General features: G+C 52.3%; 11 protein-coding genes across 11 annotated transcripts; 6 read left to right on the forward strand and 5 right to left on the reverse strand.

Moving 5' to 3' along the window:
- Window positions 1–216: 216 nt before the first annotated feature.
- BDZ83DRAFT_407865 (uncharacterized protein) lies at window positions 217–1,025 on the forward strand. The gene has a single exon (XM_060502889.1). It carries the CDS (start codon window positions 287–289, stop codon window positions 701–703), a length of 417 nt encoding a protein of 138 aa, XP_060362956.1. The 5' UTR covers window positions 217–286; the 3' UTR covers window positions 704–1,025.
- A 322-nt stretch (window positions 1,026–1,347) lies between these two features.
- BDZ83DRAFT_753927 (uncharacterized protein) lies at window positions 1,348–1,838 on the reverse strand (the record flags this gene model as incomplete). Its single annotated transcript, XM_060514414.1, has 2 exons — window positions 1,348–1,674; window positions 1,722–1,838. 2 exons carry the CDS (start codon window positions 1,836–1,838, stop codon window positions 1,348–1,350), a joined length of 444 nt encoding a protein of 147 aa, XP_060362957.1.
- A 449-nt stretch (window positions 1,839–2,287) lies between these two features.
- Window positions 2,288–3,072, forward strand: BDZ83DRAFT_721021 (uncharacterized protein; the record flags this gene model as incomplete). Its single annotated transcript, XM_060512338.1, has 2 exons — window positions 2,288–2,412; window positions 2,472–3,072. 2 exons carry the CDS (start codon window positions 2,288–2,290, stop codon window positions 3,070–3,072), a joined length of 726 nt encoding a protein of 241 aa, XP_060362958.1.
- Window positions 3,073–5,055: 1,983 nt separating this feature from the next.
- On the forward strand, window positions 5,056–6,153 carry BDZ83DRAFT_408150 (uncharacterized protein). Its single transcript, XM_060502893.1, has 2 exons — window positions 5,056–5,531; window positions 5,578–6,153. The coding sequence occupies exons 1-2, from the start codon at window positions 5,135–5,137 to the stop codon at window positions 6,009–6,011; spliced, it is 831 nt and encodes a 276-aa protein (XP_060362959.1). The 5' UTR covers window positions 5,056–5,134; the 3' UTR covers window positions 6,012–6,153.
- BDZ83DRAFT_408045 (uncharacterized protein) lies at window positions 6,053–8,050 on the forward strand. The gene is made up of 3 exons (XM_060502891.1): window positions 6,053–6,517; window positions 6,587–7,497; window positions 7,553–8,050. Exons 1-3 carry the CDS (start codon window positions 6,295–6,297, stop codon window positions 7,826–7,828), a joined length of 1,410 nt encoding a protein of 469 aa, XP_060362960.1. The 5' UTR covers window positions 6,053–6,294; the 3' UTR covers window positions 7,829–8,050.
- Window positions 8,051–9,120: 1,070 nt separating this feature from the next.
- BDZ83DRAFT_627598 (uncharacterized protein) lies at window positions 9,121–10,273 on the reverse strand. Its single transcript, XM_060508646.1, has 3 exons — window positions 9,625–10,273; window positions 9,461–9,556; window positions 9,121–9,388 (listed from the first exon to the last, which is right to left on the reverse strand). Exons 1-3 carry the CDS (start codon window positions 9,815–9,817, stop codon window positions 9,204–9,206), a joined length of 474 nt encoding a protein of 157 aa, XP_060362961.1. The 5' UTR covers window positions 9,818–10,273; the 3' UTR covers window positions 9,121–9,203.
- Window positions 9,971–11,655, forward strand: BDZ83DRAFT_408048 (uncharacterized protein). The gene is made up of 3 exons (XM_060502892.1): window positions 9,971–10,554; window positions 10,611–10,752; window positions 10,811–11,655. The coding sequence occupies exons 1-3, from the start codon at window positions 10,163–10,165 to the stop codon at window positions 11,282–11,284; spliced, it is 1,008 nt and encodes a 335-aa protein (XP_060362962.1). The 5' UTR covers window positions 9,971–10,162; the 3' UTR covers window positions 11,285–11,655.
- Window positions 11,460–13,170, forward strand: BDZ83DRAFT_408305 (uncharacterized protein). Its single transcript, XM_060502894.1, has 2 exons — window positions 11,460–11,933; window positions 12,591–13,170. Exons 1-2 carry the CDS (start codon window positions 11,635–11,637, stop codon window positions 13,024–13,026), a joined length of 735 nt encoding a protein of 244 aa, XP_060362963.1. The 5' UTR covers window positions 11,460–11,634; the 3' UTR covers window positions 13,027–13,170.
- Window positions 13,171–14,140: 970 nt separating this feature from the next.
- Window positions 14,141–14,455, reverse strand: BDZ83DRAFT_627617 (uncharacterized protein). The gene has a single exon (XM_060508647.1). The coding sequence runs from the start codon at window positions 14,441–14,443 to the stop codon at window positions 14,273–14,275; it is 171 nt and encodes a 56-aa protein (XP_060362964.1). The 5' UTR covers window positions 14,444–14,455; the 3' UTR covers window positions 14,141–14,272.
- Window positions 14,456–16,935: 2,480 nt separating this feature from the next.
- Window positions 16,936–18,100, reverse strand: BDZ83DRAFT_753930 (uncharacterized protein; the record flags this gene model as incomplete). The annotated part of the gene is made up of 2 exons (XM_060514415.1): window positions 16,936–17,029; window positions 17,289–18,100. The coding sequence occupies 2 exons, from the start codon at window positions 18,098–18,100 to the stop codon at window positions 16,936–16,938; spliced, it is 906 nt and encodes a 301-aa protein (XP_060362965.1).
- A 1,841-nt stretch (window positions 18,101–19,941) lies between these two features.
- Window positions 19,942–21,153, reverse strand: BDZ83DRAFT_581978 (mitochondrial chaperone bcs1; the record flags this gene model as incomplete). Its single annotated transcript, XM_060505509.1, has 1 exon — window positions 19,942–21,153. The coding sequence occupies one exon, from the start codon at window positions 21,151–21,153 to the stop codon at window positions 19,942–19,944; it is 1,212 nt and encodes a 403-aa protein (XP_060362966.1).
- Window positions 21,154–21,574: the final 421 nt, after the last annotated feature.

Here is a 21,574-nt window from a genome sequence, read left to right on the forward strand (position 1 = left end):
CTGTGTGGGCCAAGTCCAAAAAGATGAAGTGTGTTGCCAAGAGGAAGCAACATATGATCAATACTATACTGTATGCACAGTCGACATAGATCATGGAGATCGCCTCCCAGTGTTGTGAAGCCATACAGTAGACAGCGTTATCCTCTGAGTTATAATTGAACTGATTGTACTTGGCATTTTCCGTGCAACTCCCTCGACGTAATGAGTCTTGTGCTAATGGAATGGTCTCAGCGGGTGGCCTGTGTTGTTGCTAGATCTCCTGCCTGCAAATCCGTCACGAGCAGCTATGCAGGGCACCAAGGTATTTTCACTATCATGCCATGTACTGCAGGGCCAGAGCATGCACCTACCTGCCCGGTATCACCCGACGACAGAGTTCAGCATCAGGCGACCACACGGGAGGCCGATGCAGCAGTGCAGCAGTCATCATTCTCATATCTATGTGGTAATTATGTTCGTGGACGTCCCAGGCGCGTCCCCGGTGCGTCCCCAGTACGTCCAAATCCGTCCACCGTTGTCCGCTGACGTTCCAGGTGCGTCCACAGTACGTCCAAACTTGTCTACTTCTGTCCGTGGACGTCCCAGGCGCGTCCCCGGTGCGTCCCCAGTACGTCCCCAGTACGTCCAAACTCGTTCACCGTTGTCCGTGGACGTCCCAGGCGCGTCCCCAGTACGTCCAAACTTGTCTACCGTTGTCCACTGACGTCCCAGGAGCGTCCCTAGTGCCTTGATTGATGACATTCGTAGAAAAGTCAAGAAATTACTCTTACACTGTGTCCGTTGTTTGGATCCAAGCTGCAAGATCCAACATCCACAAACACCGGCAATGAATGGAATGCCGGTCAATGACTCTAGAGGAAGAGTGATCAACAAGCGGACGTAGAGGAATAAGTTGCGTATGCATTCAAGTAGCCAATTGTCGATAGTGAACGTTTAATCATGTGAAAGTTATGGCATTCTAGATCTAGATACAAGATGCACCGTGACGAAGAGGCATAGGAAAGAGGAATCGTACTGTGAAGGCAACGCGTCCCCTGCAGAGAAGGGAGTCATGGCGACGCGCCAAAGCCGGCGTCGTTCGTACAAAGTGGGATGCACTTCACTGCGGATTGCACAAACCAGTCTTCACGCTTCACCACATCATCTCACTGTTCGTGCAGTCTAACTGACGACTTATGCTGAAATCCGAACTTGCACATTGTATTGGAATCAAGACGTAAGTTCATCATCGCAACCTGTGCGATAGCGCCGATTCCTCCAGATCTGTTGGCCATGCACAATGGCTCAAACACCCAACATACGCTCGCTGATCGCTGCCCTTCAGTGGGAGTCTAGCCCCAGGGGAAGTCAGTCGCGCTGGTCGTCATCACCCAGCAAAACGCTCTGCAGAAATTCGATGGCATCGTCGTCGCCATCCTTCATCAATCGTATGGCGTTGGCCAACCAGTCAGCCTCGGCCTGCCTTGCGTTAGCTTCGGCTTGCTTTGCGCGTCGCTTTGTTTCCAAACTGTCCTGTGTCTCCTGAGAGAGTAAGAGCCAGTCGAATGCCTCAAGAACCTTCTGCTGCATCTCCGACGACAGAGCTTCGAACTGCTCATGATCGGTGAATAGGATAGACCGGATTGCTTCATGCTGCGTCTCGTCTGACGAAGCCTCAGATGACGCACGGCTAGTCTGCTGCTAATGTTAGCGATGCAGGCTAGAGAATGGGCAATGCTTACCCCAGGGTGACTAGAGCCAGATAGTGGAGCTGAGTGGGGGGCGGCTGCGGACCCATCTGACGACGAAGAGCGCTCGGGTTCATCCCGGCCCGGCAGCGAGCGGCTTGGCGTTGACATCGTGAGAGATAGATAGATGGAGAATGGTGCTTCTTTTTCTTGTCCTATGGTCTGTCTTTGAGATCATGCTAGTGAGGTTCTGGCGCTTTTCTATAATATTCTTGGACTGTCATTTGACGCTCGAATAGCTGCAAACTACAACGCGCGAAGGCCACTCGTTACATTAGTTGGTGATCCTTGAGCATTCGTTATGTTTTGCTTGTGTTGTGTTGAGATATGTTATATAACACTTATATTCCAGTGATGTCAAAGCCTGTCCATCTAACACGCTATACCGAATGCGCAAAGGAGCCCGTTGGCCAGCGCAGGATTGTGTTGGACTTTCCGCGGCCAAGCCAGCATGCAGCCCCTCGGCACGCAGTAGAATGGGTTAACGCATGGGTCAACAGGCGGGGCGAGTCCAGAGTTATCTCCGGGTAACAGGTTCCATCGCTTTCCAGAAAACAGAAATGCATCGCCTTCTGGGATTGCATCAGAGACCTGCGCCACCGCCCAAACACTTGTCGACAAGAAGTTGGAAAAGCATCGGGCTGCTGCGTCAGGCGGTCAGAAATAGATGGAAGATTCTCACGTCGTAAGTCGCTCCCCACGCTGCCTGGTTTGGTTGTGACCTGACTTTTCAACTTTCCCAAGCCTGCAAGAACGAGCCGAGCTTGTCCGGATCCCTAACGTCGTGGCTTCGAACGAGACAAAGACAGCCGAGTATTCCTCTTCCCCCTCTTCTGGGAACCAGAGCTCCGGCGATACTTTCCAGTTCAAACATGCAGATACTCCCATGCACCACACGGCCGCGCCTGCCGACCACCAACGTATCTATGTTGTTCGATTGATAGGACACAGAGTGTCACGACGCGATCGGTCACGAATAGAGCTCTGCGTTCTTCGGCCAAACCATGCGAAGTCGCGGCAGCCGGAGCGAGAAATTCAGATTAACGCCCCAGACGAATGGTTGGCGTATACATCGAGTGTTGAGCATCGTGCGTGCTTGGGAGAACATCAGCGTGCCAAGTGGCACATTCTGGCAATCCACTCGCACTGGATTGTCCTAGCAATAAAGGGCAGACGCAAGGGTCGTAAAGTTATGTTTCGGGTATCATGGGAGGGCAGCCCAGAAAGAACAAGTATCACCGAAAGGTCTGCGCGGCTTCGTAATTCAGCGATGGTCGACGGATACTGGCATCACTGGGGCGGCAGAGATATCGCACTGCTTGATGCTGACATCAGAGAGGCTTGAAAGAGTGTATGGATTCGTCGACGGGTCGTACGGTTGGCACGCCCTTTGGTACTGGCCGTCACGGGGCCTTGGCGCTTCTCATTCAAACACGCACTCTTGACCGGTGATACTCATCGCCGGCTTCCTCACGCTTTGTGTCAGTCAGATGTCAATTCCTTCTTTCACGCGAGACGAGGTAACGCATCTCTATTAATGGTGCGATTGGCAAGCGGATTGCCAAATTGACGGTCACATGTATGCGAGGGATTGCCGATACATCTGTGATGACTAATGAGATTCATAATTAACAAACGTACTGCTGCAATGGTACAGTAGAGCAAACAAGCAATGGCATGTGTTCATAGCTCACGTTTTACTGCCGGCCCGGCTCGCTTCGGGAAACGAGATGACCTCAAATCCAAGTAAAACGCCAACTGGCCGATGAACGATTAAATCTTTGTGAGGTGCGTTAGCATACAAATGGTGCATAAAAGTGTTCATCGCTATCGAATACATATTCTATCTAATTCTCTTTTCCATCAAGTTCAATAAATCGAAAGTACGGGTTGGACATGTACGTTGTGTTCCTGTCGTGTATCGCGGCGTAATGATCTTGAATTGAGACAGGTCGGTGATCGTGCTAGATGGGGAATGAGAGCCTCTTTGCGACGGACAAGCCGGATTGGCTCGGTGGTGGCGAGCGCGGCGAGTGCCCCTCTATAGAGATTTCGACCGTTTGCAATCTCGCGGGTGGCCCGACGTTGAAATCACCGATGAACGGCGAAAGCTTTCATCCCTTTTCATGCTCTCAATCAGACAATCCAGGTCGCTTGTGCCGGAAGCGGAGAGGTTCTCGGCCGCAGGTGCAATGATGTCACGCAAAATCCTCAACTTGATTTTGTCTGCGAGACCTCAAGTTTGCTTGTGCAAATGATTGTGCAAATGCACAACTGCCGGAGCTCGATTCCGCCTAGGCACGTCAGCTTATAATGTAATCCGCATGCACAGACATGCGTTGGCACAAATCCACGAAAGCGCGCTATCCCACTTCTAAAGCCAATGCCCTCTCTTCATCGTCAGGAAGCCGAACACGGGTCTTTCCGAATACGGTGCAGGGTTCAACCCGCTCTCTGAGCAGGTTTTGCGTGCTTTTGGTGATGGTCCTGGGCATCGTAGTCTGGGATGTGGCTTTAGGGGATGTGGCTTTAGGGGATGCATTTGAGGGATGCGCTTTGGGGGATGCGCTTTGGGGGATGCGCTTTGGGGGATGCGCTTTGGGGGATGCGCTTTGGGGGATGCGCTTTGGGGGATGCGCTTTGGGGGATGCGCTTTGGGGGATGCGCTTTGGGGGATGCGCTTTGGGGGATGCGCTTTGGGGGATGCCTTTGGGGGATGCCTTTGAGGGATGCCTTTGGGGATGCATTTGGGGGATGCATTTGAGAGATGCATTTGAGAGATGCATTTGAGAGATGTGCTTTGGGGGATGCATCTTGGCGTTGAAGCTTCACAATAGAAAGTAGAGGAGAGCGGGGTAACTTGGAAGCACGACTACACAGTCAGCACAAACTGTCACAAGGTTAGCCACGTTTCCACGTGATGCGCTAAGTGCATTCTTACAAGACCTCAGGCAGCAGTCTCCCCCGCTTTCGCCAGAAGCACCCACATCTCAGTTACTTCATACATTATCTCCCCCTTGCCGTGACAGATCAAGAATAATGCTCGCAATTTAAACACGATGGCTGAAGACGCTGATTCTGATGGCAAAGGCAGCTTATGCAGCGCTTCTCGAAACCCAGGAGCACGTCGGTGTGCGGGTTGCTGTGGGGCGCCACATTGTTATCCTGCTGGTGCCCCGTCGGTGTATCATGAACGGCCCCTGGTTTTTCTTCAACAGGCTAGCTTGCGGCTTGATTAAGAAGGCCTAGGGGGCAAGCCATTGCAGGTACAATCCAATTGATCTGAACATCCAAGTTATTTGATGCATTCCCTCGTTGGCTTCGCCCCATGCATGATCTTATGCGACTCTCGCTGCCTCGGCATCGGACCCTAACACCGTTTCTCTGCTGTCCTGGCGGAGTGCCTCATGGGTAACCAGGCAACTCAAAAGTCGGCTTGGCACTCGACGCGTCCTGTCTTTCATCAGGTTGGGACCAGGTGTTTGCACTACCCCGCCCTCAACTCCTATGTAACATACGTTCGCCTGAGGCACCCCGGGGCAGGGAGCCAAGGGCTCATTGTCAATCTCGCGCCGGCATCTCCATCAAGAACGTGTGCCCGCCTTTCAGGCTTAACCGCGCGAAATTTATTCCCCATATTTGAACTTCTTAATTCATCAGCTGAGCTTCTTCAGCCAACTCGAAAGCTGGCGCGACGATACCAGAAGATGAATGATTCAAATCCCACGCCTCTGACAACTGTTGAATGCCAGCCCACCAAGGAAGGAGTCGACGACGATGTAATTTATTTAGGTACCTACAAAGGTGAACATCATCTCGTCAATCGGGGATTTGACTAAGAAGGATCCAGTGAAGGACTCTCATCTGACCGCCGATCACTCTCAAAGCAAGAACGGACGAAACAGCAGACGACCTCGAGACGAGATAACATCAAATCGATCAGGGCGCCGAAAGAGCCATCAGAAGACGACCAGTCCAACCTCCACACTGGAAATACCTGCCGAGATGACCTACAAGCATGTCAAACTGGGGGCGACGAAAGACTCTTCTCAACTACGTCAAGCTGTATATGGATTCTTTGACCACACAGGGAGGCTTCGCCATCGCATTGAGAGCAGACGACACACAACTATAGCGGATCTTGATCCTTGCTTGAAACCCGCTCTTATCAGCCATGACCGAATAGAATACCGCTCATGCTTCCGCGGATTATCACTTCGACAAGTCCGAAAAGAGTTGCGCCGCCACATAGCAAGAGCGCATGCACTCGATGGAGAAATATAGCAAAACAAGGCAGCTGGATTTACTTGAGGAAAAGGAGACCAACAAGGCATCAACCCAGTCCTATCAGACGGCGGCGCTTAGCCAGCACGCAGAACTTTTTGTTATTGGACGGACATAAGCGCCGTGAGGCATAAGTCAGACGAGGAAACGAGGCGTAAGGCAATTATTGGCATAGGGTTTCATCTGGATTCGGCGTTTCTATATATTGTCCCAGTGCCTCATGGTACAGCATCAGACCCTCCCTCATTCATAGACGGAGAATCCGTGCCTCTTCCTGTGAGAGATGCTCATAGTCTGCGAAGCCGCCACAGCCATGTCGTCAAAGAAGGAATGCGATGACTTGATAGACAGCCTTACTACTATTCCTCTCCTTCTCAAGCGCGTCAAGGCGTTGCTAGATCACTCGCAGCAACCGTTAGATGATGCGATCTTCTGCTCCCTATCCAGAGTCAGGGCTGAAGTCGAGTTTCTTGACGAAACCATTGAGCGACATCTCAGTTGCCTCGGTGAGCATGGCCGATCTTGAAGCTTTAGGCCGATCTATTTGTCCTAACCAATACCAATATTCCCTTTAGGACCCGACGATGGCAAGCCAGGCGCCGTGGAAGCAGACGTTCTGTCCATTCGCTTGTCGCCTATTTCCTCTACCGTCACTGGCAGGCAAGAAGCGTCCGATGTGCCTCTCAATTCGACACTGACAGCAGAGAACATCGCAAGTTTGACCCGAAATGATTGTGCCGCTGGAAGAGAATGCCGAACCGACCCGACCCCATCTTTTGAAGTAGGGAGGGGTGCCGAGAAACGCAGATTGCCCGGTCCATCGCACGACATCGTGGAGATACCTAGGCGATTCCTCGGATTGATTCCGCCATCCCGTGACGTGTGTTTCGTTGACTTAACAACAGAACATAGCCCCAGGTATGGCCCCGACCTGGATACCGCGTCTATGATAGACGTCAGTTCCAATCACAATCTTGACTCCGCCACCAAGCCAAGACCCAACGGTAAGCCTTCTTCGAAGAGCATCGTGAGATTGATTGACCGGGCAGTCGAGCATGCCCACGTCGGTTGGTTATCGTGCCGAAACCAAGCTCAATTCAGAGAAAGGCTTGGTCAATTTTGTCCAGGACGGTATGTTGACGACGTTGTGTTCCTTGCCATGCTTCAATTAGTGTGTTGTACCTCTACACTTCAGATCATAGATCCATTGCTTGTGAGGTTCACAGAGCCGTTCTTAACCTCGGGCGCTTTCGCGTTCGCCAAGGGTTTTGACGGCATCGTACTGCCAATCAACGTCAATGCGGCAGATCAGATGTCGGATCACCACAGAAATCATTGGATTCTTGCAACCGTCAACTGGAAAACGGAGACATTCGACGCCTTCGGGATGCAGCCAGCTGCTTTTTCTCGATGGAGCAAAAGGATCGATGAATACGTCTCGGAACTTCGTGGCGCTGTGACGCAACTCGAGAAGAGATCGCACGAAGTAGAATTCGTTCATTCTGTTTTTGATGTATCGTGTTTTTACTCACATCAATTAGCTGGGACCCTATGTAGATGACTCATGCTGCGCTTTTCTCTGCACTTACGCTCTTGAGCGCTACCTGGGCCGGGCACCTCAACGTCAAAAACGATGGCCTGCGGGTCCCGCGTTGAGAAGACACTACTTGCGCAGACTTCTTAACCAATGGCAGCTGCCCGCCAGCCATCCTACAAAAGGGTCGCAGACGAAGTCAAAGGGGGGCGCTGTATCAGAGGGAGCCGTCGCGACACAGTCACGTAGAGGAATCCCCCCAAACCGAAATCAGCGATCGTAATCTACGTCAGCTTAGCTAAGCATTGCATGATAAGGAGACTGATATCGGATTCGACTGACTGGCCAGCCAATCAAATCTTCGCGGGAGTCCTCCACCAGATGGCACCAGATCGTATGGCTCAGAACGACTTTCGACAACGGCAGTCCCCGTTGAGGCAGCCAAACAATCGACGCAGTGTGGCAGAAAGACAACCCGCGAGCAGCCAATCAAAAGCTTTGCCGGGGTTGCTGCACAGAGGGACCAGTCGTCGACGGCGCAGGGGCTGTTTCATTAGCCGCCGCCCCTTTCAAATTCCTCTAGTGTGAAAGAAAGCTGCTGAATCTGGTATTCCAAGAATGCATTTAGGATTTGCAAAGACTACATTTTGTTTACGGGTTCTGGAAATAACCCTGGATGGGACTGCAGCTCTGAAACAGACTACACCGTTGTCAGCAGGGTGTGGTGATGACACAAGTTGCATGTAACCATGCCAGGCACCTCTTCGGTACGTCCGCCTTGTCCCTTCCTTCCAGACTAACCTGGGCAAACACTCCAATACTTTCGCGTATGCCTGTATCTGCACAACTTTCCTTGTACGTACTTCATAGCCCGATCCTAGAATCATTTCATTCCAGAATTACGGTTCTCACGTTATGTACCTTGATTCCAGAATCATGATGTGTTCCTGTTGTCTCAAAGCTGCAGGTGTTCTAGAATCACCCCATTTCAGAATCTCAGTACATCAGGGATATTCCCTCGTTCTGGAATCACTGGCATTCCAGAATCGCAGCACACCCATGGCGTACTTCCTTTCTGGAATCATCGTGATTCTGGAACGACCGCATTCTAGAATTGAGGTGGACTCTTGTTTTCTCAATTCTCGATCTCTAAGCATTCTGGAATTGAGGTGGACTCCTGTTTTCTCAATTGTCGATCTCTAGGCATTCTGGAATTGAGGCACCCTCTGTTATGTACCTCGATTCTGGAATGGCCGTTCAGGGGTAGACCAAACGAGACATGGGACAATGCTCAGGGGATAAGATGCCAGAAAGACCAAAAGGCGTCCCAGTTGCATCAGAGAGGCTTAGGCGTCCGCATCTTTGCATCCGCTCGGGGTGTATGTAGCCCAGGGGGGTTGGCCTAAATCGTCAGAAAGGTCCACGACCACGTGGTTGTAGCGACTTGTGGATCTTGCCTCCTCAGTACTGCTTAGTGGATGAATCCAGATGCGGATCGAATGAAATGGGCCCAGGTCAGTTCACGGGGATTTCTACAGGCTTGGATATGCCTGGCCTGAATTGGTAAATCGTGTCTTTGAACATAGACCAATGCACAATCGTGCATCTCCACCGCAGCCTCATTTGGTGCCAGACAGGGAATCCACTTCGTATGCGCACTAACCACCTCCTACACCATATCCCCACACTATACCTGTAGCCAATGTCGCAAGAACCCCAGAAACAACAGCAGCCCATGGCATCAACGTTCCTAACATGGCCATGCTTGTCAGCGTCGCGAATAGGCCTCCCGCAGGAGTGAAAGCTCCATACATAGAAGACTGGAAAACGGCAGCGAGAGTTCCTTGCGCCACGCAGTTAGCTATCTTGGAGATGGCCAAGAACGTCAACAGCAGGGATCGACGTAGCGACTCACCGGCGCCCACTCCGGCTGAGCCAAATCCGAGGCCGAGTATGGCAATGCTCACGACAGTGAATACAATCGCCCATGTCATTACCAACACGATGATCTCTGAAGAGTTTGGTTAGCGGAGCCAGCAAAGCTTGCTTTTCTGATGGAACTGAGCAGCGGCCGCTTACGTGGCTGGGACAGCCAAGCCCTGAAGGCGCCCCAGTACTGCTTGAGCCCTGAACCTAGGCTTCCTTCATATGCCAGTCCCCTCAACATCGGACTGATGGATAGGCCATCAGCCGCCGAAGAGACAACATTCTCAGCGTATTCGGAAGTGGGTTTGTAAATGATCCGAGCCGCTACACCGAGGGGTAGGTACATGATGTGCGAGATTCGAGGAGAATGGAAGAAAGATAGTGGACGTTGTTGAACGTGGCGAAGTCTTGCAGGGCAATTATCATGTTTCTCGAAATTTTTGAGAAGCGGGGTGATGCAACTGGGAAGATAACGTTTATGTCTGGATTACCCTTAAGCAAGGCACGAGGCCGTGCTTGCTCCCAAAAAGCTCTACCCCGCCCAGGACATATCAATTCTGCCTCAGCTCACCGCCCGATTAATGCATCCCAATCGCATGGGTGACAGTCTATTAGCAGTGTCGGCTGACGATTACCATGGCCTCTCACCTGTGCAACGGCTCTGCGTTATTGGAGAGTCCTTACAGCCGATATGCGGCGTAAGGATCGCAGTGTGTACGCAGAGCCCTCCCGATCCGAAAGAATTAGTGTCTACCGCGACTCCGATTGCAAAGCTATCTTCTCTGGACTTAACCACGGTCGGCTGCGCCAGCGGAAGGCTATTGCGTCCGTCGTCCGCGAACGCGGTCTTTGGGTCCCCGGCTTTTCTACCGAACGCTTAACTACCATATTACGGTCACTTCAGAAGGATAGGATATTCGAGCATTCCTCCTATGCTTGCAGAGCTTTTCCGGAGCTCTTCCTAGACGAAGAGCCCACATCACCGGCGACCGCCTCTGCTCCACCCTCCGCGACAGTTCTGGCCCAGATCGCGATGGCTTCCATCGGCCGACCCCAGAAAGACCTCGTCGAATGTCTCGAGAGGTGAAGATCGCTTTCTATTCATCCTATTGATTAGCCTTACGCTCACAGTATCCCAGGCTCTACACAACCGGGATCTACACAACCGGGATCTACTCAGATCTGACGATATCCTCCGTTGCCAAAACCTACTCCGTCCACCGCGCTATTGTCTGTCCACGGTCTAACTTCCTGGCTGCCGCATGCCGTAGTCTTTTCAAAGTTCGCATGTCTTTCCTCGCGCGCAAAGTCTCTGGTACTAATGTAGGCGGCGATACAGGAGTCTTTCGACAACTCGATCCACCTTCCAGACGAAGAACCATGCGTCGTCGATATGATGATGCAATATTTTTACCTCCTGGACTACCGACAATCGCTTTACACAGACAGCCTTTTACAATCGCCAAAGCTAGAGCCAAGCAAGGCTGAAAGCATAACTTGTCTCCTTCTACACGCCAAGGTGTATACAATCGCAGAAAAGTATGCCGTTGATGGTCTCAAGGACCTCGCCGTAGCCAAATTCAAGGATGCTGCTGCACAGGCTTGGGAGCCGAATGATTTTTTATGTGCGGCTACCGAGGCCTACACCTCCACCATCGATACTGATCGAGGTTTCCGGGACGCTGTCATCGAGATATTCGCGGTACATGAGGACCTGTTAGATGATGAAGAAGCCAAGACAACCATCAAGAGCCTAGGCTCACTTCCCTATGCTCTCCTTCTGTATTTCCATCGGGAAGGGAATTTCCGTTAATAGTACAGGATGCCGACCAGCTCGACCTTGCTTTCAAATGATTGCTTTCTAGCCTTGGCGGCTGGGGGCGTGTATGGTGGCCGCATCAGTCGGCGACAAGAACGATACCATGAATTTAACATTTAGATGGCTTTCAACATGGCGCGATGGCTGCCGTGTGACAATTCATCGAAAGTTGACGTTCGGTACGAGATGCAAATCAGAGTGTCGGGACGCGAGCCAATACCATAGGTTTAGCGTCAGAGACACAGCGAACTTCAAGATGACAATCTAAACTGTGAGCCACAGCTCAATGCCCTTACTTAGGGGACCACAATCGTGTCCCCCGAGCGCATTTCCATCGTCCGGGAATGTATGGTTCAAAACCGGTTCAGAAAAGAGGACCGGACGGAGCAACGCAAGATGAGGGCATTGCGCCGGCTCCGATGCCCTCCGGCGCGGACTGGGTTACGGCTAGCCAAGCATCTCGGCCCACATTGTGCAAATCAAACAAATCATCCTGTCGTCAACTCGCAAGCTGCTTCTCCTCAGAGATAGGGTCAAACACATCCACGCACAGGCGAGCTGACCATAGTCAGCAAACCTGTCGCCTTCGGCTTCGGAAGGAGCGCACGTCGCCTCGATTCCCGCTCGCTGTTGTGGAAGAGGAGTGAGTGTGCTGCCGTGGGTCGCATCACTCGCCGGCTTTCGCTGTTGCTGCCTCAACGCTTGTCTATTTTTGGCAAGACTGTTGTTTGCGCCATGCACGCCTGTCTAGGCAGAAGCGCCCGTTTTTCAATACTTGGAAACCTCGCCAAGGCCAGGCCCAAAAGTTTTCGACCTTGGCAACAGCGGCCGCCTTGGCCACTGAGCCACTCGGATCACAGAAAAATGGCCTGTGCAGCCTATATACATCTGCAACCAAAACCCAGTGCAAGCCTGGCCGCCTCTGCAAGGCCTCAGAAGCCTCGGGCTGCTGGTGCTGTGATTCGTTACACCGGTTATAGTTTGGCATACCCCCGACGGATCAGGGCCATAGGTGACGTGCCGGAGCGCTTCCCCGACGCAAACTGCTTCCTAGCGATTGAGAAGAGTCAAACGAGAGCCGAGCGAGTCGGCCCACGATTAGTTCGTAGAGTGACGCACAGCAATCACATCAGCGCCTAGATAGCATCTTCAGACAAACCAGATACCACGACGTGAACATAGACCTCCGCCAGTGCGTTCACGGGCGTGAAAACGGGCGAGAAAACGGACCTCGCACGTACCCAATTCGACCGCGAGTTTCCAGCAATGATGGACCTTGTAGCTGACATGGTTACTGCAGCCCCGCGATGGGTCCTTTTCCCATTCTCAGGAGACCGTGGAGCATCTCTCCACACCCCAGAGCGGCCCCGAAACTAGACAATCTGCGTCGGGTCGCTTTCCGGACGGTTTCGTTGGTGCTCGCTACCCTTCATCGCGATGGACTTCTGCCCCAAATTTGGGTCGAGTGGGGAGCTTGCGCTGTGGCTGCCTCAACTCGGGCAGGCGTGACCCTGATGAAATCTGTCAGTAGATTAGCTGCGTACGCAGAAGACTGCCTCGGCATGCCTGCTCGCGCAGAAACGCCGCCCAGGCAAAGCTGCTTGCGCAGGATTCCGCTCAAGCAGAGCCGCCCACGTGAAAACGAGCTCAAGCAAAGCCGCACACGCGGGAGTCTGCTTGAGCAGGTTCCCTACGAGAGTGGCCTGACCTGTATGGAAACTAGAAGCGTTCATTGATCTTCCTATTAGCTGATTATGACTGCGTTAGCTCGTGAGTTGTAAGGGAGGACTCGGTAATCAGGCTCGAGGAACGTAAGCTTAGGCGCTGATTCGTGCGTTGTGAGATGCTTTGCCGTTCGTCTGAACGCATTGCTCGATCCCCCATCAAAAGCTCGTTGGTTCTGGACGCCACTTCCTGCAAGCACTCAAGTTATTGCGGCTGTCCTTGATTACAGCTACGCAGCATGTGCACTTTGACCGTCCTCTTTACGCTGATTACCGTCTGGATGGGAGACCAGAAGTACCTAGGGAGGCTTTGATACAAGCGGAGGCCAATATCGTCGTTGACTTTGTGTGAGACTCAGATGTAATCCGACTAGGACACGTCCACAAATCTCTCCAGATGGTGATGGTGGAAACTGGATGGAGCATCGTCCCCGTGCGGCTAACGATAAGTTAAGAGATCCATCTCGGACATGTGGTTCATGGTTCAATGGCGACGCCTCGGTGTTCGTCCATTCCAAGCAAAAGTCATTTCTGGAGTAATCGATTCGGGTCGCAGCCAGTCGATAATGTACACTTTGCCCATCGGAACCCATGCGCTAGGAACCAAAGGAGTCCACCTCGTTGGGGCATTCAGCATGTCGTGTTAGGCCTAGCTCTAAGGATAGTACAAGGGTCTCGCAAAAAAGCTACTTGAGGCTACCTACTTACAGCCACTTTCTGCTGATTGCATTTGATCTTAGCAAGCAACGACGGGTGTCTATGGCTTATGTCTGTGCTGTAAAGCGCTTCCAACTAGCATCGGAATCAGCTCCAAGCGCAGCAGGTACCGAAGCCAGCGTGCCAGAATGGGCTTGCTCGGGCGAACCAAACGCGCCATCCAAAGCGATCTACCCTGGCTCCATATTGGCTGTCGTTGTCAGGAGTGGCGCCTTTGTCTCCCACCTCTGGAAACAGGTGATGAGGGCCGTTTGACCCCTGCTGTCGGGATAGCATGGGCCCGTTGCCAAGTGTGATGTCTCTGGGGATTCAACAGCGCTACTGGAATCCAGGCAGGCCTTCGAATTGATCACTTGGGAGGCTTCCACGAATGGGGGCGGCAATTGATTGTGGAGACGCTTTGGATTTAGCTAGCTAGTTTTGCCACATCCATCTTCTGAGCTGTCACTTCTTCTGAGTGGTTTTCCATGCAGCGCGTGCTGTGCCCTCCTGGAGACATCGTCTCTGGCCCTACTGGCTTGTCACACGGATATGCATCTTCTTAATGGTTCAGAGCCAGAACATTACGACGATCTACGTGTGACGATCCCCCCACTGCAATATGAGGCGTCTTTTCTTCTGCCGCGGTTTTCTGTGGTGTATGGAAGGTCGATACGCGATTTCGCTTACTATCAAAATCTTGGGGTGTTCTTGTCACGGGGACGGGGTACATCCTGTCCTTCACAATGCTAACATTGGGCGATTGCTCTGCAGCAGTACTCACCATCTCCGCCTTTGTCTTAGGCCAGGACGGCTCATTAGATGAAGCATAGGTGTAGTGTTTGTGCATCCTACGGACTTGAATGTAAACGTCGGCTTTATATCGCTCTCTTAGGCGGTCGCATCGTGCTAATAGACTCTTCGTTGCCTTGGTAAAGTTCTCACCAGACCTGTCTCGCTTCTTGGCGAGACGCTAACTTTGAGATGCCATGTTCGGCCGCCGGAGCATTGCTATCGCGAGAGTGCTTATCGCCTGACAGTCTATGCCTAAATACTTCTAGAAAGTGAACAATGTTCAACAATGTTAGCATTTTGGGTGTTGGGCCGAAAATGGCCGTCACTGCCGCCGTTTTCCACCAGATGACCTATGTCGGTGCAAGTCTTGGCCAATGGGGCACACCCTGGACAGGAGAAGTCGAGCATAGCCATGGTTCATTGTTAGCTTGGTTATCTCGTTAGTTGGTTTGCAGCGCGGCGAGCCGTGGACAAGCTTACCCAGCACTTTTGGCACTTCAGGCCCACAAGCTCCTTCTCGAAGCTGCTGTGAACAGTGAGTGCTCGCATACGCTAGATCTGCAGCTAAGTTCGGATCGTCTGGTTGGAAAACAACAATCAGGTCGTCCTCAGTGATGTCGATATCGATTGAACAGGTGATGGGCGAGCCATGGCCGGCGACGAGAGTTTGAGTGGCATTGCCGAGTGCCCGGCCTGAAGGACCCATTCGTACGGTCAAGTCACCAGAGGGACGAGCGAAGCAGGCCGCGGCGGTGCCCTGAGATCCTCCAAGCGACGGGGCCAAAGCCAGTTGAGCAAAGGGCAGCCATGGAGATGTGAGTCAAACTTGTCTGGTTTTCGCCAGACCCACGCTCAAAGTCAAAAGGGCATCCATACAATTTCCAATGATCAGTTTGAACTGCCAAACGAGGTCACGCACGGGATGGACAGAGAAGCGAACGATGTCTGCTCGAAGGCTCAGCATTTCGGGTTGCATCAGATACATCGTGACTTGACCAGTTTGCCTATTGTGCCATCCTGGGTGATGTATAAAACTTGTCGTTTTTCGCCTTCCCTCGTCATAAGACTTCCATTGGATTGTCTTACTACCACTCAGGCAGTCCTGTATGAAAGGATGGCAGGTAAGTCTATGTCGTAAGTAGTCTATCTCACTGACTCGACTTTTACGTGTTCAAGCGTGGCGTCTTAATTAAGCAGAGAGGGACAGCTTGTTCAGTCGTGGGGGAAGGTCTCTTTAACTACAGTCTGGCCTGCTCGATTCCCGCTTCACCTCAGCCGACGGTTGGTGGACATGGGGTTAACATCGCGTTGCGCCGTGCGCTGAAACCCCAATCCCCGTGGTTGCAAACCTGGAAAATGCTGCGCTGCAACTCTGCAACTGGGTAGGTGACAAACTCGCGATTGCCAGTGCGCGATTCCTGCACTTGCAAATGGACCCCGTCACGGATCAAAGTTTCACCGATGACAGTGATTTCTGTGTCTGCTCCGTTGGCAGTCCGCGATCCAATCGCTCTCAGCCTCACCTTCGAAGGTAGACTCCTCTCATCGACTTACGATGTCTCACGAGCCTGTGAAGCCACCCGAACGCTACAAAACTTCACAAATTTGACAACGGTCTTTTCGCACTCGATCATACTTCCAGCGCCACGAACGCGCCGGCGACTCTTCCCATCAAAGACGAACGACAAGTCTTGCCCCTCCTAGCCCCACCAAACCTAGAACAGACGACCACAGCCTCAGCGGTTCGAAGTCGTAGCTAACGACACCGCACGGCCAGGCGGTATTCACGAGGACGCTAATTGTATTCACCTTCCTATATCCAATGACAACTGCTCTGTCATTGTTTCCGCAGAAGATACAGGTTGGAGAAGATGTAACAGAAAAGGTGGTAGCTGGAGAAAGAACGCAGATTTTGCAGAGGGCTGCTAGTTTGGTACGAACCACGTTATTACCATGACAACTGGGCTAACCTGAGTGCTAGATCAAGGATGAAGCAGACGCCAGCGAACTTGAGTTCCACGATGCTTCCGACGATGCTGTCGCCGTGCTCATATACGTCACGACCGATGTGAAGGGACGAGAAATTCAAGACGAAGGCATTGTGCTATTTGCGGATGACGATTCATACGGTGTTATAACAGGACAATACGCGGAGGTCGATGGAGTCTGGCTGTATCCGGTCCCAAAACGCGGTCTATATGTGGATAATGCTTGTGTGGAGTATATCAGGAAAAAGAAGTTGCATGAGGAGCCTCATGTCTAACGCCTGGTCTTCTCTCACTGACGGGATACGAAAAGAGCATTGTCTGCAAGGAACACAACTCAGGCACGTTTGGCCGTATAGTTGATAGGTGCTTCAAGAAAAGTACCCAATCTGGAGACGATTCCCACACGACATCGCAGCCTTTTCTAATATGAGTGACGCTTCCTCTAGTAGGCCAAAATATAGACGTAGCAAGATGGCAATCTCCAACCACGAACAGACGTATCGCCAGCGACGTGGGAACTACGACGCAATCCTGGTCTATGGTCTCGTTAGCATCAACAAAAAGGGGGATGTGACGTGCATCTCACCCTTACGACTTCGTCCTAGCTTGCCCAGAATTTCATGAGAGACCAGGATATGAAATTGGCCTGCGCGACTTCTGATGAGATCTGAGCGATAGATACACCCTCCAGGTTCTCGGCGTCGAAACTGCATGTCTTGGCTCGTCTGTTGAATCAAGTCGGGAAACACTTGAACCGGATAGACAGCCACACGACATCGGGATAGAGTCATGAACATGATTTTCTTCTGAGTGTCCTGGGTCCGGGTTGGCTGGTTGTCGAGGTTTTTACGGTCGCCTGTGTTAGTCGGTTGGGGGTGACTCGTATCCTTTGGGGCGGTGCTGTCCACCGGCTGAGTGCCTGGTGCCTGCTCCGTTCCTAGCTCAGACGCAGATGGCGATGTCGCAGCGTTTGTCGAGATGGCTCCAAAAACACTGGGCCCGGATTCTGGCTGTTCGCGGACGTGCCCAACGTTGGCGGATGGTGGATGACCCTGGGCATCATCATCGCGGGTGTCTGGCAGGGCCACACATTGCCTCTTTGGTTCAGGGACCGGAGTTTCGCTTCCTCGCTTTCGAGGATTCGCCTTCATACCTCGTATCTCTAGGGGAGTTCCGTCAGTCTCAGATGCCTCGGCTATGGATTCAAACGCACCACAATAGAACTCCAGCCCCAGTTCTGGGCTCGTTGTGCTCCATTCCCGGAGACAATCTGACCACGATGACGGAAGATCCTTGTCTTTTAACAACTCCTTGGCCTTCTCGAAGAGAGAAGAGTCTCGAGCCAGGGCCAACACGTCTTGCTTCGAAAGATAATGCGCCAGATTGGCAAACACTGAGATTGAGACGACGCCGTCGCGCAAGTCGACTTCTTGGTCTATCGTGTAACGATACGGGAGCAGGTCGCCGCAGATCCGACTCGGTCGTCTCTTGTCTCCACGGCGCCTAGCTTCCAGGAGGGCGCTGACATCTTCTGCTCTGTTCTGGGGAGGCAGCTCTCTCAACTGAGCAAGAAGCTCCTTGCGTTTCGTCTTGTTGTCTACTGCCATTGGGGCATGACACTTAGCGATATCGGTAGAGGATGCTGAAAGATGGAAAGGAACGATACGAAGAAAATAGGAGCGAGGCCACACCACAGACCGCGTTATTATTGCGTCAAGGTGTGCGACAATGCTGCAGTTGATGAGGGTTAAAGTCGCTCTATATAGAGTGGAAATAGCGCGCAGAAATACGCGACTCTGCTGCCTGGGACTGAGGACAGTACCCTATACATGACATGTCGTGTTCGCCTTAGCCGAGAGTGGAATTGCTACCCGGTCTAGCCCTGGCCGCATCTGCTGTCCACTCCTGTACGTTGGTCACGTTGCATCTGTCCCTGAGCCGAGACGCGAGGAGGCCACCTTGCCAATGAAGCAGGGGTCGCCAAGCCACCCTGTCGCAACGGACTTGTAGCTGCGCCATACGTGCATAAACCAGGAGAGGGTGGTGCCGGTCTACTGTAAAGCCAAAAGATGTTCAGCGTGTCCAAAATCCCTGTGCATCACATCCTGGGCCTCGTGGCTAGCAGGCTTGACTGTTGATTTCGAGCGGAATGACGGCCGCATGCAATATCAGTGGCTAGGCTCAAGTTCTGTTGACGCTGATAAACCGACTTCTTTTCGGCGGCGGTCAGGAACAAGCAATCGAGTCTACGCGGCACGTAACATCGAGGCATGTGAGGATATTTCCTGCTCGGTTCTTGTAGGGCGGTTCTCTTAGCCGAGCCAAGAGCTCTTTTACTTCGCCTTTCTGTCTAGTGCCATTGGAGCAGGAGTCGATCAGCGGCGTCAGCGATATTGATGCCTTGGATGAAACGAAGGAAATGATGTTGCCACAGAGAGAGGTAATAACCCGGCGGGTCTCGTGCGTGAAGACACATAACAACGAGCGTAATTGTCGCAGAGAAGGCTACAACTTTGCTGCAAGAAAATGGGCGCAGTCTGCACTTGATAGAATGAGGTTATGACACGTAAGGCCTTGCGGCATAGCTCCCCAAAGGGTTACTTGATGCATGACACGTTGTGGTCGTCTCCGTAAGGGCCGCATCCGCCTTGGCTCGAGGCGTATCAACACATCATACACACCTATACAACAACTCGACTCCCAATCAACAGTTTCGTTGACGGGTCATATACAATGCGGCCGATATGCAAAAGGACCATCACATGACCGGCTAAATGAGGCACGAGCCAGAGAGGTGAGTCGCAGGGCTGCCCAGAGCTGGACAGTATGGGTCGTTATCCGATGATCTCTGGTTCGCGGCATCTTCGTTCTGCTCTCCAGCACACCCTCTGCTTGGCAGGTATCCCAACACGAACCCTGACACCAGTGCCGACGGCAGGTCTGAAAAGCCCTGCACATTCCGGGCTGAAGATAGTAGTCGCTGGCAGGCAGTTGGTCAGATGCCTAGGCGAAGGTCAACCGCATCCTAACTCGGTAAGCCTGCTGATCCAATTCGTTTTGCGAGAAGAATGGGTATTTATTGGACGCTGCGTCGTCTGTTCCCGCACGCTTCCGAACATTTCCTGGCGACGCTCTTCGCCTGCCTGGCATCAGTAACTGGAAATTATATATTTGGAATCACACTAGTGTAGAACAGCTACGGAACGCCTCTAAATTATGAAGAACCTCAAGCTCCGTCGCCGTGTATGCCATGCTCATTTAGCCGAGGTGTTGTTGCCCGTCTTTCACAAGGTTAGAATATAGTCGGAGAAGGGATGAATAAAAGAGTGAAGTCCTGAACTATATACCCAAGTTGGTTGCGTTTCTCGGTGGTTATGTGTACAATAAGGAGTGACATTTAAACCAAAGCAAAAATGAATGTAGATCCAGCACACATGGCGCCTCAAGTTCAATCACTATGAACCCAAGAATCACCCATTCTGAGCGCTCCACCCTTTCTAGTCTTTGATACCAATCCTGCCGCATCGGCCAAAGCGCTTGATGGAGAGCCCCTGTTTGCGAGGAGGAACGAAAGAATGTCGGCAGGGCTAAGCTCCAGCTCCGGTATCGCGGCCGCAAACTCGACTGCCAGCCGCCGAACTTCTTCGTTGCTCTTGTCTCGAGCCTCCGCATCAGGCAACTCCTCTGTTGACTGTTCGAACACAGTGCAGAACAGCCTTCTGATCACATCAGCGTCGGCAAGCTGGAATTCGACTTTCTTGTCAACGCGACCAGGCCGTATGAGGGCATCATCCAGATGCTCCCGATGATTGGTCGTCATGATGAGGATGCGTCCCTCCTGGGAGGCTACGCCGTCAAGGACGTTAAGGAGTCCAGACAGGGAGAGAGTTCCGGGTGGCTTTGATGAGGTTCGTGATACTTCCGATCCTGAGTCAGAGTCATCTGCATCAGTGTTTCGAGACTGTGTTGTGCCAACTGCGTCAACATCCTCGAGCAGGACGACACAGCGTTGCGGAAGCTCAGCGAACAAGGCGCTCAGGCGCCCGTCGTTGATACCGGCAAGGCTGAGGACGTATATGTCCAGTCCGAAGCAGCCTGCGACAGACATGCTAAGACTGGATTTGCCGGTTCCAGGTCGGCCGTACAGTAGGTAGCCCCTCCGATATGGCAACCCGCGACTGGTGTACCACGAACGAGCTGTAGGATCGAGAAAGGAGCGGATGTCCTTGAGGAGCGTCTGCTTTATCTCTTCGTTCATGACGACTGTCTCGATCGGTCTGATGTCTCGGGTAATGGTTCTTTTCCAGCCGTTGTTATAGTGCTCGAAGATAGAGGTTTTGTTCTCCGAAAGCTTCAGGTATTCGAAACGACACTCGTCCATAAGGTCTCGTAGGATCAGGGAAGAACGGCCAATGCAAGAGACCGTCATCGTCTTGCGCGGGAACAAGGCCGACTCGTTCTGTGTGCATTGCAGACTGAGAAGGTGGCCCTTATACCAGAAAGATTGTCGCTCTCTCCAAGGGGTGAACCGAAGAGGCTTTTTAGCCGTAGTGTCACCACTAGGATGGACCAGTGCTCGTCCTCGCCTGCTGTCAACACTGACGAGAGACGAGCATGCGTTCTTGGCAAAGTCCTGCGCAGAGATCCAACATTCGAGCATATCGTATGCCTCGTCAGGATCGTGAACATCGGTCTTCGAAGCTGCGGATGTTAAGGCTGTATTAGAGAATTGGAAAGGAAGAGTCACCAACTGAAGTAAGTGTCCACAAAGCCTCCGACGGCCCTGTACAGGAACTTGCCACTAATCATTAGCATTCCGCAGATGCACAGCAAGCCGGCATAGCTGTCTAAGTTTCCGTTGAGAAGCTGATGGAGCGCAGCTGTGACGCCGGTGAAGCCGGGGAAGAAGATGTCCATGATGGAGACATGGTCTGAAATCGGGTGGCTCGGAGATTGCATGGTAGAAGAGTGTTCTGTGGACTATTTCTGGCAATGTTGACAACACCACTTGCAGAAGTTTGAACGCGGAACGTCGACAGGTTTCTGACATTCACACCAGCACTGACACGGGCCGGGCATGA

Source organism: Colletotrichum acutatum (genome assembly GCF_030867785.1).
Source record: "Colletotrichum acutatum strain CBS 112980 chromosome Unknown BDZ83scaffold_72, whole genome shotgun sequence".
Lineage (NCBI taxonomy): Eukaryota > Fungi > Ascomycota > Sordariomycetes > Glomerellales > Glomerellaceae > Colletotrichum > Colletotrichum acutatum.

Excerpts from the sequence above, each read along its gene's own strand:
- BDZ83DRAFT_627598 (XM_060508646.1), bottom strand. The coding sequence starts at position 9,817 with ATGTACCTACCCCTCGGTGTAGCGGCTCGGATCATTTACAAACCCACT. Across the intron at positions 9,557-9,624 it reads GGCTTGGCTGTCCCAGCCAC|AGATCATCGTGTTGGTAATG; the intron begins GTAAGCGGCCGC and ends CAAACTCTTCAG. Across the intron at positions 9,389-9,460 it reads CTCAGCCGGAGTGGGCGCCG|GAACTCTCGCTGCCGTTTTC; the intron begins GTGAGTCGCTAC and ends GCGTGGCGCAAG.
- BDZ83DRAFT_408048 (XM_060502892.1), top strand. The coding sequence starts at position 10,163 with ATGCGGCGTAAGGATCGCAGTGTGTACGCAGAGCCCTCCCGATCCGAA. Across the intron at positions 10,555-10,610 it reads CTCGTCGAATGTCTCGAGAG|GCTCTACACAACCGGGATCT; the intron begins GTGAAGATCGCT and ends ACAGTATCCCAG. Across the intron at positions 10,753-10,810 it reads CATGCCGTAGTCTTTTCAAA|GAGTCTTTCGACAACTCGAT; the intron begins GTTCGCATGTCT and ends GCGGCGATACAG.
- BDZ83DRAFT_627617 (XM_060508647.1), bottom strand. The coding sequence starts at position 14,443 with ATGTACCCCGTCCCCGTGACAAGAACACCCCAAGATTTTGATAGTAAG.
- BDZ83DRAFT_408045 (XM_060502891.1), top strand. The coding sequence starts at position 6,295 with ATGCTCATAGTCTGCGAAGCCGCCACAGCCATGTCGTCAAAGAAGGAA. Across the intron at positions 6,518-6,586 it reads GCGACATCTCAGTTGCCTCG|GACCCGACGATGGCAAGCCA; the intron begins GTGAGCATGGCC and ends TATTCCCTTTAG. Across the intron at positions 7,498-7,552 it reads TCGAGAAGAGATCGCACGAA|CTGGGACCCTATGTAGATGA; the intron begins GTAGAATTCGTT and ends CACATCAATTAG.
- BDZ83DRAFT_408150 (XM_060502893.1), top strand. The coding sequence starts at position 5,135 with ATGGGTAACCAGGCAACTCAAAAGTCGGCTTGGCACTCGACGCGTCCT. Across the intron at positions 5,532-5,577 it reads TTATTTAGGTACCTACAAAG|TGAAGGACTCTCATCTGACC; the intron begins GTGAACATCATC and ends AGAAGGATCCAG.
- BDZ83DRAFT_408305 (XM_060502894.1), top strand. The coding sequence starts at position 11,635 with ATGTATGGTTCAAAACCGGTTCAGAAAAGAGGACCGGACGGAGCAACG. Across the intron at positions 11,934-12,590 it reads CTCGCTGTTGTGGAAGAGGA|CCCCGCGATGGGTCCTTTTC; the intron begins GTGAGTGTGCTG and ends TGGTTACTGCAG.
- BDZ83DRAFT_407865 (XM_060502889.1), top strand. The coding sequence starts at position 287 with ATGCAGGGCACCAAGGTATTTTCACTATCATGCCATGTACTGCAGGGC.